The sequence below is a fragment of the Diabrotica virgifera genome, chromosome 5 (genome assembly GCF_917563875.1).
Source record: "Diabrotica virgifera virgifera chromosome 5, PGI_DIABVI_V3a".
In the NCBI taxonomy this organism is placed as follows: domain Eukaryota; kingdom Metazoa; phylum Arthropoda; class Insecta; order Coleoptera; family Chrysomelidae; genus Diabrotica; species Diabrotica virgifera.
The window spans coordinates 216,725,249-216,740,089 of NC_065447.1; the positions used below are offsets into that span (position 1 = coordinate 216,725,249).

The following is a 14,841-nucleotide window of genomic DNA, read 5'->3' on the forward strand; positions in this document are numbered from 1 at the left end:
TTAATTTTAGAAGTTTTTGTTTTAAACAAAAATAAAACTTTTTTTAAACACTTTAAAAAAGTTGTAATGAGTTTTCCCCGAAAAGTGCTCCGTTTTTTGGTTATTTCACATTGAAATATTCGATTTGAAATTTGACGAAGAAGAACCTACTTTTCATTAGCTACAACTTTGCTTCTACTTGGTCTAGTGCTAGTCAAAAGTCCGTACCCCCCCTCGTATCTTTTGAACGGTTACACCTATAATACTGAAATTTGGAGGGAGGGAATAAACGGACGTAAGCTTCTTAACTAGTCATGACAGGTGACGTAATAGTGACAGGTGACGTTACAGAGCCACTGTGATGAATAATTTTAAATGGGACCTTATGGCAAGTGATACCTCGTTTGAAAGGTATTGAAAATACCTATTCAGTCATACTAATCTTGTTTGAGTTTAAGCTAATTTTGATAAATAAATGAAATAAATATAAAATTGTAGTTTTGCATTTAATTAATAAAAATTCAAAATTCCGCCTATGATTACTTGTCAAACAGGTTGACGTTGACGTAAAAACTACTAGATAATTAAAAAACGTCAACTTTTTTGACAAAAAATCCATAGGCGGGCATTTGAATTTTTATTAATTAAATTCGAAACTACAATATTATATTTATTTAATTTATTCACCAAAATCAAAATCAACTTAAACCCAAAAAAATTGGTATGACTGAATAGGTAATTTAAATACCTTTCAAACGAGGTATCACTTGCCATAAGGTCCCATTTAAAATTATCGGTCACAGTGGCTCTGTAACGTCATCTGTCGCTATTACGTCACCTGTCACAACTAGTTAAAAGGCTTACGTCCATTTATTTCCTCCCTCCAAATTTCACTATTATAGGTATAACCGTTCAAAAGATACGAGGGGGGTACGGACTTTTGACTAGCACTGTAGACTTCATGCATACATTTTTTTTTTTCACTTTTTTATAAGCTATATTTTTGCTACGAGTATTTTTTTATAAAATACTTTTTGAGTTATTTGCCAAAAACTGTCCAAAATCATGTTTTTTTTTGTTAAAAATTAACATATTCACTTGTAAATAACTCGAAAATTATTGACTTAGGGAAAAAACTCTATAGAACAAAAGTTTCTTAGAATTAGTCATTTTATCCAATTCCGGACTTATATTGAATGTATATTTTTCACCCCCGAGAAGGATTAGTCCCTCCATTTTACAAAAAAATGTAGAATTGTAAACTTTTTCTTATATAATATCAGACAATTTCAGCTACCTATTCCCAAATTTTCATTATTCCTTTATTTTTTTTGGTCAGATTGTTCTTTGATCGGGCTAATAATCTCAATTGCTAAAAAGTGTTTGTTTTGTACACACTATACTTAAATTTAATTGTTTTTGTTTACAAAATTTGGTTTTATCATACATAAAACATTATACCATTGGCACTGGCACTCATATCAGCAAACAAAATTAAACATCTTATTACAATTTCTTATCTGTAATAGATTAAAAAGGTATTTCCTTTTGACTTGGCAAGTGGATAAAAGATAAACAACGGTATGATTAAAAGGTATTATTTAAATTTTTGTTGGCTGGAAATGAAGAAAATGCATGTATGTGTTATAGTCAAAGCCCGAATTTCAGGCACTCCTAGGTCTGACTAGGCAATCCTCAGGTCTGACTGACGGTCTTAGTCAAAACCCGAAATAAATTACAGTTTCGGCCTTTGACTAGTCAAACCTAGGAGAGACTAAGTTGGTCAGGCAAAGGTCGAAATTAAATTTTATGAAATCGGGGTTTGACTAGTCAAACCCCGATCAGCTATTAAAATGTCGTAAATTGTTAGATTAGGTTTAATGAAACGTTATTTTTTAATTTTAATGTTTATTATTTTTATATTGTCGCAATTAAAATAAAAAAAATAGTGTTTATTCTCACATGTTGAGGCATTATAGCATTGAGAGTTGCACAATACGTTAGACCCTTTACACTTACATAATTTTGAAGAGCATATCTTATTGCACTAGCATTTTATAAAGCCTTGTCCTCCAAATTTAGAACCTTTTGTACAAATTTCTCTTTACAGAGACAGCTTAACATTTGGAACATCTTCGAAATTAAGAAAATTCTCTTTGCATTCTCTTATTTGATTAAAACGTAATTTGGTTTGATTAAGTATATGAAATTTATTTTAGCACGAACAGATGGAATTGGAATGTCATCGTCAACTGTGAAAGAAGATATTGCAATCGGAGAAAAAACTAAGGATCATCATAATACTAAGGAAGCCCCTGGACCGTCGTCACTAGGACCGTGCATACTATGAAGGTTTTGACAGAAAAGGTACATGCATGCGTTGTGCACAGACAGAAAAGATTAAAATTAATAAAGGAAAGGCGATTGAAGGTCTTCATGCCCAGGATAATGCTATGAAACAATTAAGTGAAAAAAAATTTCCTTCAATTTCGATCGGAAAAACTGCAACAATACCTCTCCCCAGCTTTGATAGGGTCAAAGACGATGCTCGAAATATTTTGGATATCATATAAAATAAAACAATTGACGTTTTATATAGAGTTGGTACGAAATTAGGAACAATAAACACATTTTTTTCAAGAAATCAAATAAGAGAATGCAAAGAGAATTTTCTTGATTTCGAAGATGTTCCAGACGATAAGCTGTCTCAAAGAGAAATTAGTACAAAAAATTATAAATTTGCAGGACAAGGCTTTATAAAATGCTACTGCAATAAGAAATGCTCTTCAAAATTATGTAAATGTAAAAGGTCTAACGTATTGTGCAACTCTAAATGCCATAATGCCTCAACATGTGAGAATAAACACTATTTTTTTTATTTTAATTGCGACAATATAAAAATAATAAACATTAAAATTAAAAAATAACGTTTCATTAAACCTAATCTAACAATTTACGACATTTTAATAGCTGATCGGGGTTTGACTAGTCAAACCCCGATTTCATAAAATTTAATTTCGACCTTTGCCTGACCAACTTAGTCTCTCCTAGGTTTGACTAGTCAAAGGCCGAAACTGTAATTTATTTCGGGTTTTGACTAAGACCGTCAGTCAGACTTGAGGATTGCCTAGTCAAACCTAGGAGTGGCTGAAATTCGGGCTTTGACTATAACATATGCAATAACTTCCCTTAATTTCCCTAACTATCGAGTTTATTAGGTTGAATTTGTCTGTAGTTTAAGTTTCATGTCAGCTAATGTATGTTTCAACAATTTTTTCTTTAATTCTGGACCATGTTACGGGGGAATTCGCCTATTAGTGGCTGAAATTCGGGCTTTGACTATAACATATGCAATAACTTCCCTTAATTTCCCTAACTATCGAGTTTATTAGGTTGAATTTGTCTGTAGTTTAAGTTTCATGTCAGCTAATGTATGTTTCAACAATTTTTTCTTTAATTCTGGACCATGTTACGGGGGAATTCGCCTATTATCCATCTAGATCCTCCACTGTTTAATAGTTTTCTAAAGATAAGGCAGAACTGCAGCTATGCTGGTATTAGATAGGCATTCATGAAAACATGATAATTCTTCTGTATCTCTATCATCCCAGTTTCTATCGCACTTCTTTGGTTTTCTGAGGAATTTTCAGAGGTTTTCTGAAGACTAAAATAGAATGCATATATTTTTGACCACGAATTCATATGCAACACACAAATATGCATGAAAAAAATGAGTATCTCTTCTTACGATAATAAATATTTTCGTTCACTTGATGGTGAATTAGTGCACTTAATGTAAACCGAGCACCTGAATCTAATAACTTCAGAAGGCTGTACCTTCAGAATAGTAGTTTTTCAGACCTAGGTCCCATGTTTTAATCTACGCACTGAGAACTATCATTGACCAAACCTTCGTTAAATTTGACCAGGCCACTTTTCCATAAGGAGTGTTGCAGTGACCTCTGGCAGTATGAAAATAATCTTATGTGTGGCTCAAGTGCCTTGCACATCATTTTTACTGTGCATATAGTTTTTTATCTTCTGAATATTTGTTGTCAACATTTGAACTACCTTCATTGTCATCAATATTTTCATTTGAAAATGTTGAATTACTCTCGTTATTTGAATCAATATGCTAATACCAATCTCATATTATTTTATAACAGTAACTGTTTCTTCAAAATCTTTGTCCAAAACAAATATTTTTCGTGGAACTAGCCATAGCTCACAATAACAACTTAGGGTAAGAACAGAACTAGTGGGTCCCGGTGGAGGTGAATGTTGCGGTCGATGTCAACATCCATGTAAAACAAACACATTGTAGTGAATGGAAGAGAACAGAGCAGGTAAGTGGCGGTGAAGATTTGGCGTGATGCCATTCAGGTTTAGATCGATGCTTTTTAAAATAAAAATGGTTTGTTTTACATGGATGTCTACTGCGCGGCCTACAAGGATGCTTCCCTGTGATTGGTCCGTTCGAAGCCAAGTTGTCATTACCTGCGCTATCTGAGTTGATATTTTTTATATAATCCCTTTTTTGTATTCAGTTTATTTTTGAATTTCTAAAGTAATTAATGTTGTTCTGAAGCTATTTCCTTGTGGCATTTTTATATTAAGAGGATCGGTACGTATTTTCGGCTGCAATGCTATTCAAATGGGGATTCATTTTTTTCGAATCCTGAGAAAACTAATACGTATTTTTGAAAAATTTAAACGCAGAATGAAAGATTACGTTATTAGCGAAGGCCGAAAGTCCCTGAGAACTTCTATAATGTTTATTTTAATAAGTTACAGGGGTGAAAAACTAAGAGAAAATTTAGTGTGATTTTTAATTTCAAATATCTCATTCAAAATAAACTTTTTATTTATTCTAAGGGACTTTCGGCCCTCGGTAATAATTTAGTCTTTCATTCTGCGTTTAAATTTTTCAAAAATATTTATTGGTTTTTTCAGAATTCGAAAAAAATAAACATAATGCCGTGGTAATATTTTCCAAATCTATCTTTGTCTTACAAAGCACTCAGCCGAATATAATATTGTCAGCATATTATTGTCAGTCAGACACTGACAATCAGTGACAATTTTAAATATTTGACATTGCATCGGGAATATTTTGAGTTATTGATGAAATATTATTTATATAGTGTATTTGATAAATAATGATTTAAGACGTGAACTTGATAAAAAGTTATTTATTGTGTATTATTTGTGGAAGATCCAAGCAGAGAATACATCAGGATAATATATTCTGTGATCCAAGTATTTTGTTGTTAAAGATGTTCAAAATTGTAAGCGTTCCATAACAATATATTATTAAAAAATCACTTTAACACTTTTCCTCTTTTCTCGATTGAGTATTAGTTTTTGTTGTACAAATAAATTATTACAATCAATGAATACATAGTTAGTGAAAAAATTATCACATTTATTAACTGAATTAATAAAATTTGCAATTATAAAAATAACAGTTATCCAAGAACATTCAAAAGCCATCTCTTTAAATTAATGATGACATTTTCAAATAGAATGACATTCTAGTAATGTTAACATATCCATACCAGTGTGAATTTTACTAAACGTAATTTGCCGTGTAAAGACAGAAAAAGTAGGGATTCACGTAAAATATTTGCGAATTATGTACCCATAGCCTTAAGTATTTTCTATGGGAAATAAGCCACAATTTTACTAAAAAATGAATTTATTAACGTTTCGAAGCCCAAATCGGGTTTCGTTGTCAAAATACAAAATACTATTAAAATAAATAAAAATGTTGTTGCTAAGTAAAAAAATTCTTCTAATAATTTATTTAATCTGACTCATTTATATTGGCAATTCAGACGTATATTATACATTTTAAAGTAGAAGTCTTTAAAATGATATCGCCAATATTTATGAGTTGCATTCCGGGGACGACTTTACTAAAAGATAGTTCATTCGATTACATGAAATCAATCCCAACTCAAGAATATCCGTCGCAAAAAAATCATAGCATGTGATCTGTCTTTAAAAAGACAACCAAATGCAACGATGACAGTAAAATTCTCGCGTTAGAGATTCCATAGTAAATCACGAGGGAAAACCAGGAAAAAACTGTGATACTATCCCGGCATCGTAAGTATTTGGTCTTACATTTAATTTACCTTTAAAAACTAATACCAAATTCTGACTTTAATATGTTTGAATTATAAATAATATTAATAATACATAGATAGATATACAATAAGTAATACTAAAATATAAAATTTGTACTAACTCGATATGTTATTGACTTACTAATTGTGGTATTTTCTTTCTATTGACTTCCTCTTTCAGTATGGGTAACCACATCCTACTGCATTCTACCGAGGAATTTGTGACACAATTGGTTTCATTTAGCATAATTAGAGCCGCTTATCTGATTTTTCTCTTTTTACTATCTGTTTCTTTCAGGACTATACTTGAATCTCTCCACTGAACTCTATTTTCATTATCCCATGCGTGTTGACATATTTGAGATCTATCAAATTCTCTATTTTTAATATAAGACTGATGTTCACTTATTCTAACGTTTAATGGTCTTGAAGTTTCACCTAAATAAAATTGTTCACATTCACAAGGTATTTTATAAATGCAATTCTTTGTTCTTTCTTGTTCATTGTTAGGTTTAGTTTTAGATAGAATAGATCTCAATGTGTTTGTTGTTTTGAATGTTGTTGAAATGTTGAATTTATTTCCTATTGTTTTAAGTTTTTTGGATAGTCCTTTTATATATGGTATTGTTATTTTCCTCGTATTATTTCTTGTGAATGTTGTAGGATCCCGTTCTAAGTTGTTCTGTTCCATTCGATCCAATCTTTTCAATTCCTTATTTATAAACGATAAAGGATAATCATTTTTTAATAAAACAGATGTTAACAATTGTTTTTCTTTTAAAAATGAATTTTCGTTAGAACAAGTAATTTTGGCTCTATCATATAAGGATTTAATGATTCCCTTTTTAACGTTGATGTTGTGATTTGATTTGTAATTGAGATATCTGTTGGTGTGTGTTGGTTTTCTATACACTTGAGTCTCATATCCAGTATCCTTCCTTGAGACTAAAACATCGAGGAAAGGCAAAGTGTTATTGTATTAATTTTCCATTGTAAATTTTATTGTCTCTTTTTGATCGTTTATAATATTCAGGAATGTATCCAACAATTCTGATCTATGAGGCCATATTGAAAACACATCATCTACATATCTCCACCATACTGTGGGTTTTAAATTTTGTTTAGAAATGATATTAGTTTCGAAATCATCCATAAATATATTAGGCAATAATGGAGATAACGGAGAGCCCATTGCTAGACCAAAATTTTGTTTATAGAATTCATTATTTAGTTGAAAATAGGTATTATTAGTACATAATGTCAATAACTCCATTATAGCTGATACATTTAGTTTTGTCCTAGTTGTCAATGTATTATCATTTTCTAACTTTGTTTTAATTATGTCTAAAGTTTTATCTAATGGCACATTTGTAAATAAACTGTTTATGTCAAAACTTACTAAAATATTATTTGGATTAAATTCAATATCTGTTAATTTGTTTAAAAAATGTTGTGTATTTTTTATAAATGTGTCATTATTATTTGCAAATGGTTTTATAATATTTAATAAAAATTTTGATAGCTCACTACAAGGAGAATTGATGGTACTACAAATGGGTCTAAGTGGAATATTCGCTTTATGAATTTTCTGTACTCCATAAAAATGTGGTGTCTTACTGTAATGAGGTGTCATTAATTTTCTTTGATAGTACGTTACTTAGATCATTTTTAAATACGAATAAAGTTCTATAGATTTTGTTTTCCAGCGAAAACAAAATTTATTTATTTTGCTTCGAAATGTTAATAAATTCATTTTTTAGTAAAATTGTGACTTATTTCCCACAGAAAATACTTAATTAAAGTAATTAAATTCAGTAAATTTTTGAAATGTGAAGGAGGATCTGATATCTGATTATTTACAGCTGACATTTCATCACTATCATCACTTGACTGACACAACATCGCAAAAGCACAGTCTTTCTGTCATTCAAATTTCATTAAACTACTTCACTTGATAGTGATTCTAGCTCGACTAACAGTGCAGGTGACCTGCTTGCTATGTGCTATCGACATTGACTGCAACTTAACTAGTAGCATCCACCACGACCTACACCTCCACCTCAGCCTACTTATTCTGTTCTTACCCTTAGTGAGATGAACAGAGAGCTGCTGTCTGATAAACTACCATCACTTTATTTTATCCTATATTTCAAGCACAAGTTCGAGTACTGATTCTAGTGTAGTGCAGATTAGGAGAAGTGGCTAACTTTTCGGTTACGAAAAATCGGAGATAATAACAAATAATGTATATTGAAGGTCATCTCACAGAACCTTTCCAGTTAACACATTGCATGCAGGTATCTGATCCTAAGACTTATACTCATGACTGACAAAAATACTACATGTATGTGGCTCACATGTATGCCATCTGCACAGAACATGTTAGGAGTTAATAAAGTTAAATGAGTATTTCAATATTTTTAAACCAAACTGAGATCACTATTGACTAATCGAAATGTAAAGTAATATAAGTAAGTTATGTTAGTAAATAAATAAATCATAGTTTGAGCTGTTGTTTGGGAATGACTCGTTTACGTTTTATATTTGAAAAATTACCTTGAATCTCAGATGTGGAAAACAGACATCCAGGATAAGAATTTGTAAGGACATTAACACATTCTAACTTAAGAAGCATAAAACTGATCATACACATACATGTAGAATGCAGACAGTATTTTCCTGTATATTTATATAAGATTACACTGAGTGACATGAATAATTGATGGGAGTGCCATTTACACAATGGTTTTCAAGTTGTTTAAGCTGTTTATTTTAAAAAGAAAAAGGTCTAAAGAAACATCTAAAAACTGCTATAGAACCACTAACATTTTTGTCCTTTGTAGGATACTTTGTTGTTGAGTATAAATACAAAACAATTACAAGGTTATGCTATATTATTCTTGTTTACTTACCCTTCTCTCCTCTTAAGACATTTATTGCAATATTTATCTTCGCACTCTCCGCACTTTATTTTCCAGTTAAATAAATTAAAATCTGATCTACACTTTGTACATGGCATTTTGATTTGACTTTGTTGAAGATACTAGTAATTTTTTACCTACAAATAAATGTTATATTTTTATGCTTACTCTAAACCGATTGAATCTAAAATTTATATTTATATATCATTCTATTTATCTATAAACATTCTTTGTGTGAATGTTTTTACTATAAAATGTTTTAAGTTTATACATAATTTCGTGACAGAGTAGTTTAATAGTAAAAATTTGTAATTAAAAATGACATGCATAATGACAATGACATGTTTGTCAAAATTGTCTGCGCACCTGCGGTCTGTTACGGTGCTGCCATGTTTTTGGGATTAAAAATCCTATGTCCCCTTCCATAATTTATATTTGGCAACGTTACCACTGTGAGCATTGGGACAGAAAATTTTTACAGAAATATTAATAATTATTTATGAATCATTTATTCTTCGACATTGATAAAATTTATTTATCGTATGTTGAATTGTTTAAGAAGTTCTTTTTGGTATTAAGATAAAAATCATAAAAATAATATTTTGTTATGGTTCTTTTTTATCACGACAATCACGATTACAACGCCACTGATCACGCGGTGGCGGGATTCATTTTGAAATGGAGAAGTATCGATACTTCTCGATTTCACCTGTTCACCAGTCCATAGCGGTCGAGGACTGCGAACTGCAGATGCTGGCTGGATCATGGACAAATGACGTAGAGGAAGCTGGGTACTTTTGGTTATATGTCGTTATGGCTTTTTGTAGCTGTAGACTCTAGATTTTTGTTCCTCAGATAAACTGTTTTAAAGTATATTTATTTCGCTGAAATCATATAGTAGATGTATAACTTCTTACGTGCGTACAATAAGTACACACACTCTTTTTTTTTCAGAAGCATGTTTAAGTTGTCCTGCTATTGTTGAACAATTTTCTATGAATAGGCGGTACTGTTTGGAGTTTTGGAGTTTCTAGATATTCTAGAATTCTAGAACTATAACGCCGGAGATGACGCACATTTTTCGGTGTCGTAATTTCTGGCGCTGGTTTTCTTCGGATCATTTTTTATTTTTATTTATTTGATTTTTTTACGTAAATTTTTCGGTGTCGCAAGTTCTGTTATAGCGCTGGTTTTCTTCGGATCCTTTTTTATTCCGAGTTCTGGTTGGCAAAAAGTGCTTTTTTCAAAGTTTAATTGCAAGCTAGCCTCTTTCAATCCTTGTAGTGTCTTCGATTTGTAACATATTTTATGTGTAGGTATGGTTGGTGTGTGGTTGGTTTATAATCAATGGTATGGTGTAGGTATTCCCAGTGCCGGATTTACCACTAGCCCACGGCCTAGGGCCGCAAGCACAAGGGGGCCGCAGCGTTTTGTAAAAAAAACTTTTTTGGTAAAAAAATTTTACTAATTGAATTGAAATCAGTAAACAATTTTTCAAATAAGAGAACGGCTATTCTACTAAACACGTGGTAAGGTATTTTACAACGTTTTGACAATAGTAGCAAAACATTAACTGCTACAGACTTGAATGTGACGTGCAACATACAAATCTCTAAAGGAGTTTGCATTGAGTCTGAGAGACAACTTTGATTCCTATGAAAAAAGAGGAAAAGAGTGGTCTAAAAATGAAACCTATATTCTTGAAATAAAAAGACGCCCGAAAAAAAGCTCTCCCTGGCTAAGACAAAGAAGATCTGATCCACTGAACCCCACTTTAATGGCAAAGAAAACTTAAAGATTCATGTTGTAATTGACACGCTTTATTCAGAATTGAATGAAAGGTCCGAAGTTTATTTCAGTCTTAATGAAGAATATGGATTTAAAACAACTTATCATCAATTTCCAATGAAGAAATCGGGGTAAACGTTTCTATTTTGACTAAGAAGTATCGAATCGACATAGATGGCGACTTTGGAGAAGAGTGTGTACAGTTCAAAGGCTTTGTTGAAGGTATATTTGATGAAGAAAGGGAACCTCATGAAAACAAGATTACCAAGCCTCCGAGAAATACACTTTTGGAGTATCTGAAAATAATTCATGAAAAACAGTTAACAACGTTATTTCCGAATATGGACACGGCTTTGCGCATTCTACTATGCATGATGACATCTAATGCATCTGGAGAAATATCATTCAGCGTGTTGAAAAGAATCAAAAATACTTGAGTAACTCGACTTCTGACAAAGATTAGGTATAGATTGGCTAGTTCGGCCAGTTTTGTTTCAAATGCTGAGCTTTTCAAGCCTTAGACTTTAAAAATTTGATTAAAGATTTTGCAGCCAAAAAAACTAGAAAAGTGAGTTTTTAGAGTTTAGATATTATGATATTTTTTATAAGAGAATAATGAATTGAACGATCTAGAAGTTTATTTGTTGTATTCAATATTTTTATTTTTCAGTACCGTAGCCCATTACTATTAGTACAGTTCATATTATTTTGCTTGTTCTTTTACTTATAATGTCTTTTCAACTCGGCTATTTTTAGTTTTTTGTTGTCATCTGTACTTTTCCCTCCGAATGAAACAAATGGTATTTAATTTTAACAATGAACCACAATACTAATTATTTATAATATAATCATTTTAGCAATATTAATAATTTTACAAATAACTGCTGTTTGCTAACATTTTGAATTATATATTTTCTATCTTCTTCTTAAGGTGCCTTCTCCATTTCTGAAGGTTGGCTATAACTACAGCAAATTGTTCTCTATCTTGAGCGGTTCTTAGTATCGAATGTGTGTCCATGCATGTCCAGTCTCTCACGTTCTTGAGCCAGGAGCATTTTCTTCTTCCTGGACCTCTTCTTCCTTCCACTTTCCCTTCCATTATGAGTCGTAAAAAGTTGTATCTTTCTCCTATGTAAATTATTTCCTAGACAACTCGTTTTTCTGTTTTTTACAATATTTAAAAGGAATTCTCTCTCAGTCTCCATTCTTTTCAGCACCTCGTTGTTGGTCATGTGATCTGTCCAAGAGATCTTCAGCATCCTTCGAAAATCCAACATCTCAAAGGCTTCTATAAATATAGAAGTCTTTCTATAAATTTTCTTTTTCGAAATTTCTATAAATATAGAAATTGTTAGAGCTGTTTTGGGGTTTTAGCCAAATTTGCAAACCAAGATTATTTAAATAGTAAATACATTTCAACATAGTATTATGTCCGTATTCAAATAGAACATTAGAGGCATTTCCATTCATTTATGTTATGCTTTGTATTACGAATTTTAAAAAGTAAAATTAAAATAAGCTTTTTAATTATTATTATTATTAGGTCTTTATGCTTTAATTACATAATCGTGAAATTATCGGGGGCCGCTCGGGGTAATTTGGCCTAGGGCCGCAAATACCCTAAATCCGGCACTGGGTATTCCACGAATGTAGGTACGACTGTTTTGGATTATCGCGAAAGTATTTTGCTCTAATAATTACTCCAATAAACAACAATATAATTTGCAATTTACTTTCGTTCTTCATATTTTGCACAGTAAAAATATTCGTTGTCGCGATAATCCAAGAAGGTGATATATTCGTGGAATGGGGTATATTCGTTCGATTAATTATTAGGACTTTCTTAGTTTGGATCATTTTCTTTTCATTGACACTTTTAAATACCGATAAAGTCACTTTTGAATCGTGTTACGTACAATATTTTTTCTGCGGATGGTTATTATGGTAAAAAGAATCAGAATGGATACATTACTTATGAACTTTTTATTATAAATTACATATAACATAACAATTTCCTCTCATGTGAATACATTACTGATCAATATTAATTACATAATAATAACAATTACTTATATTAATATTATTAGGGATCTTATCAGAAGGGGCAGTATTGAAATTGGTATGTATTATTAGAGGTATCAGTATTTGTACTAGTTTTTGAAATATTTATTTCGTTATGATCTTTTTCAATTTGTGATGCTAAGTGAATTTTGTTTTAAAAAAAATTCTACATGTCCCTCTGCTACACTTGTTGATTTTCAGCCCCCGTGCCTCTTCAAATTGGTTAAGCTGTGATTCCATGGAGTGTGGCGTGTCACGCCAAGAGAAATAGAAAATATCAACGCAACATGAAATAGCGTTATTTTCCTCAAAATTTGGGATTTACGATACTTGAGCTAGAATCGAATCTTCTATTTATGGCCGGCGTGGATCGGCTCGAAATCTCCCATCGTTTGTCGGTAAATGAACAAATTTATAAGGAAGTCAGAAACTGATACAGATCAGGTACGAACCCCTCCAACCCTTCCAATTCGGCTAGGGACCGGTACGGTTAGTGCCGTGGTAATTTTACTATGGAGTGGTCTAACGACGTTGTTTTAGAACTTTTGTCGTTGTATGCATTATCAAACTTAAGGGTGGTTTTATACGCCAACAATGATGGTGTACCCTCGATACTCAAGTAGACACGTTCCATCGAAATGGTCTGACTGAATTTATCAAGAAGTAAATATTTATTAATTTCAGAGTAACTTGGGCCGCCAACTGTGCTTTCTTTTCTTTTCGGTGTCACTTTACCGTAGGAGCTAATATCGACAAATGTAAATAAATGATTGCTATCACACATTGCAAAAAGTACCATTGAAAAATATTGTTTATAATTATTATATAACATAGAGCCGTTGTTCGTAGATTTTATCATTCTAATATGTTTGCCATCGATACTCCTATACAATGTGGAAAATCTGCATTATTTAAATCCTTCAGTATTTTGAGTAATTTTTCGTCATTTAGGTAATGGTGGAAAAACAATATGTCTAGCATGTGTCCACATATGCTTTACAGACTTCTTGAAAAATCAAAGTTGCCGTTGGTTTGCCAATTTTATGGTTTGTTTTTAAACCAGAAGGAGTAATTCAAATTTACCGCGTCATAATAAAGCTTGTTTGTAATTGGTTAAACCTCAGTCAAGTTTACTCCACTGTTATGAAATTTTGACACTAATGAAATTTATGAAATTTTGACATTATTTCATTATTTAATTATGGTATGTCAGCAATTTTTTGTATTCTGCGTTTTTCCTTTAATTCTTAGATTTTTAGTCTGCTTTTATATAAAAAGCAGTTGTTTTAAAACTCTTTATAGCGACGTATTAGTATAGTATAATATTTTTTATGGATTACTGTCGAAAGCCGATATGATCAACCAAAAAAAAAGAGGTTTTTGGTGATTTTTATAGTGCCTTTCTTAGGTGTGAAACTGTCTTTTTAGTCTACTCCTCCTGGTTTAAAAACAAACCACAAAAGCATCATTCAAATCAACAAATGAATAACCAGTTGCTGTTTTATCTTATCCTTATTACTTAATTATCTTACCTTATAGTTATAGGAAGTTTTTCTTATAAAATATATTCCTTTAGGTAGGTATAGGTATTATTTTCTACTTAATGTAATATATACGTTATCAACAATTAACACAGTTACAAATTACTTTCTTGAAACATTTTTACAAAAATGAAGTTCACTACAACCTGTTATGAACAAAATAAATAAGCGTATCATTACTTGTTCATACAATGATGACGCTAATAACCGGCAAAATAACGCATAAGATGAAAAACATAATGTCACACGTTTAGACGTCTGTGACAGTTGTCATACTCCTCTAAAGATGGGAAACTATGTAATGTAATGTTAATTTATACGTTTGTATCGATAATTTCCAACTTTACCAGTTTCATCTCTTTTTTACTTCACAATGTATTATGTTTTCCATCTTTTGCGTTATTTTGCCGGCTATTGGCG

At 31.4% G+C, this 14,841-nt stretch overlaps 1 protein-coding gene across 1 annotated transcript in view; it reads right to left on the reverse strand.

Moving 5' to 3' along the window:
* LOC126884619 (E3 ubiquitin-protein ligase RNF34) overlaps positions 1–9,364 on the reverse strand; it is a 123,947-nt gene extending 114,583 nt beyond the window's left edge. The window contains exon 1 of the mRNA XM_050650677.1: positions 9,023–9,364. Within this exon, the coding sequence (XP_050506634.1) occupies positions 9,023–9,129 (107 nt within the window). The 5' untranslated portion in view covers positions 9,130–9,364. The remainder of the gene's footprint in view (positions 1–9,022) is intronic.
* Between the last annotated feature and the right edge of the window lie 5,477 nt (positions 9,365–14,841).